Raw genomic sequence first — 2,994 nt, 5'->3', positions numbered from 1 at the left:
ATTGCTCCGTTTAACGAGCAAATTGTTGGCTTTGCTGGAGAGAGAGTAGACACCCGGGGGTATATTGACTTACGAACCCACCTAGGATCTGAAGATGGTGGCAAAGAGCTCAGAGTTCGTTTCTTACTTGTAGAAGCAAACACGTCCTATAACGCCCTCCTAGGGCGCCCATGCCTGAATGCCTTTGGGGTAATCGTATCTACCCCACATCTGGCAATGAAATTTCCTACAGACAAAGGAAATATTTGCACCGTCCGGGCAGACCAGAGAACCGCCCGTCAATGTTACGTTGCCGGTTTGAAGGTCACTCCTTACAAAAAAGAGAACCGCACTGAGACAATCTTAATTGACCTTGATCCAAGGACCAACACAAACGAACGCATACAACCGGAAGGAGAGATAAGGCCTTTCGTCGTGGGAAAAGCCGAACAACAAACTACTTCAATCGCCGCCAACTTGCAGCCATTTGACGAAAATGCGTTGAAGGAACTATTGAAAAATAACAACGACTTATTCGCATGGAGCGCATCCGACATGCCCGGAATCCATCCCAGCGTCATTTCCCACAAATTATCCATATTCCGAGAAGCCCGACCAATTTCTCAGAAAAAACGACGATTCGGCGAAGAAAAGCGGTCGGCGATTCGAAGTGAAGTTGACAAACTCCTGAAGGCGAGGTTTATACGAGAATTAACCTACACTACATGGTTATCTAATGTAGTCATGGTAAAGAAGGCGAACGGGCAATGGAGGATGTGTGTGGACTTCACGGATCTCAATAAAGCGTGCCCCAAGGACTCTTATCCACTTCCCAACATCGATCGTTTGGTCGATGGCGCGTCCGGGCACACTGTTCTTAGTTTCCTGGACGCATACTCGGGGTATAATCAAATCCCGATGCATGTCCCAGACAGAGAAAAGACCGCCTTCATTACCGAGCATGCGAATTATTGTTTTGATGTCATGTCGTTCGGTTTGAAGAATGCCGGAGCCACTTATCAACGTCTAATGGATAAGGTCTTCCATAATCAGATAGGTCGTTGCATGGAAGTATACGTCGACGATATGGTGATACGAAGCCACACACATCAACAACACCTCAAGGATTTAGAGGAAGTCTTTCAACAACTCCGGTATTACAATATGCGCCTAAATCCTAATAAATGTACCTTCGGGGTGTCCACCAGAAAATTCCTGGGTTTTATGTTGACCCATCGAGGAATAGAGGCGAATCCGGATAAGTGTAGAGCAATATTGGAGATGCAAAGCCCCACTAAATTAAAGATGTCCAGTGCTTGGTCGGACGTCTTACAGCTCTATCACGATTCATACCCAGGCTCTCTGATCACATCAAGCCTATCTTAAAGAATATGAAAAAGGACGTGCCTCGACATTGGGACAACGATTGCGAAGAGGCCTTTTCTAAGGTGAAAGGTATCTTGACCAGTCCTCCTATTATGGCCCGTCCAACCGAGGGGTTCGATCTACAACTCTATCTAGCTGCATCCAGCCACTCGATAAGTGCAGCCCTCATCCAGGAACACCCTGATTTTAAACTGATATATTTTATCAGCCGAACCCTACAGGGACCAGAAGAAAGGTACTCTCATGTAGAGCAAGTGGCACTCGCCTTACTCACAGCGGCACGACGTCTCCGACCGTATTTCCATAGTCATCAGGTTGTCGTCCGGACGAATCATCCGATCGCCAAAATTCTTCGCAAACCTGATTTAGCCGGCAAAATTGTGGCATGGGCGATCGAGCTATCTGAATTTGGTTTGCAATATGAGCCTCTAGGTTCTGTTAAGGGTCAGCACTTAGCCGACTTCATAGCAGAAGCGTACCATCCGGAAGAACCCAACATTTGGCATCTCAATGTAGATGGGTCCTCTGACAAAAGAGGAGGCGGCGCCGGCATAATGTTAGAAGGTCCAGGCAATCTTCTAGTCGAACAGGCAATTCGCTTCAACTTTCAGCTCAGCAACAATCAGGCGGAATATGAGGCTCTCGTTAGTGGCTTGTTATTGGCCAAAGAGCTGGAAGTCAATCATCTGGAGTGCAAAATGGACTCTCAGTTGGTTGTGGGCCAACTTAATGGTACTTTTCAGGTTAAAGACGACCATTTGCTGCGATATTATCACAAGGTCAATGATTTGATCAAATCATTCACCAGTTTCTCTGTGACTCACATACCCCGATCACAAAATTCCCTAGCGGATCTATTGTCAAAGTTGACTCATTCTCGAGACAAATCCCAACTATCTTCAGTGATTAAAACTACGCTGCACAAGCCTTTGTTGGAAGCATATGCCGCTAACGTAACTACACCACGAACTGACTGGCGGCAAGATATAATACAACTCATGATTCATCAAGAACAGGGAGGACGCCTCAGCATACTCGATTCTAAACGAATCGCCCGTTACATGCTAGTGGGAGACGACCTCTACCGGCGCGGTTACACTACCCCATTACTCAAATGCTTATCAGAGGAGGAGGCAAAATACGTTATGCAAGAGTTACATCAGGGGATTTGCGGTTCACATTCAGGAAAAAGGATGATGAAAGCTAAAGCTCTACGAGCCAGATTCTACTGGCCCTCTATGGAACAAGATTGTGCAACTTTCGTATAGAAATGCATCTCATGTCAATCCCATGGACATAACTTACGAATTCCGCCTTCGGAATTACATGAGATCATCTCCTCATGGCCCTTCGCGCAATGGGGAATGGATATTGCCGGACCCCTGCCGCTCGGGAAGGCGCAATGCAAATATCTGTTGGTGGCGGTTGATTACTTCACTAAATGGATTGAGGCAGAAGCCCTCGCAGTAATAAGTGCTCAAAAGGTACAAAGTTTTATCTGACACCTGATTTGCAGGTTTGGACTACCGCAGAAAATCATAACTGATAACGGCGGCAGTTTGTTGAACGCAAGTTGGAAGATTTCCTCAAAGGACTAGGCATTAAACATGTCACAAGCTCAGTGGAACA

At 46.4% G+C, this 2,994-nt stretch overlaps 1 protein-coding gene across 1 annotated transcript; it reads left to right on the top strand.

Annotated features, from left to right (window-relative positions):
* The first annotated feature begins 1,370 nt into the window (after window positions 1–1,370).
* LOC106779433 lies at window positions 1,371–2,633 on the top strand. Its single transcript, XM_014667534.1, has one exon. The coding sequence runs from the start codon at window positions 1,371–1,373 to the stop codon at window positions 2,631–2,633; it is 1,263 nt and encodes a 420-aa protein (XP_014523020.1).
* Window positions 2,634–2,994: the final 361 nt, after the last annotated feature.

This window comes from Vigna radiata, unplaced genomic scaffold (genome assembly GCF_000741045.1).
Source record: "Vigna radiata var. radiata cultivar VC1973A unplaced genomic scaffold, Vradiata_ver6 scaffold_281, whole genome shotgun sequence".
Lineage (NCBI taxonomy): Eukaryota > Viridiplantae > Streptophyta > Magnoliopsida > Fabales > Fabaceae > Vigna > Vigna radiata.
This window is presented reverse-complemented; position numbering and strand designations above follow the sequence as displayed.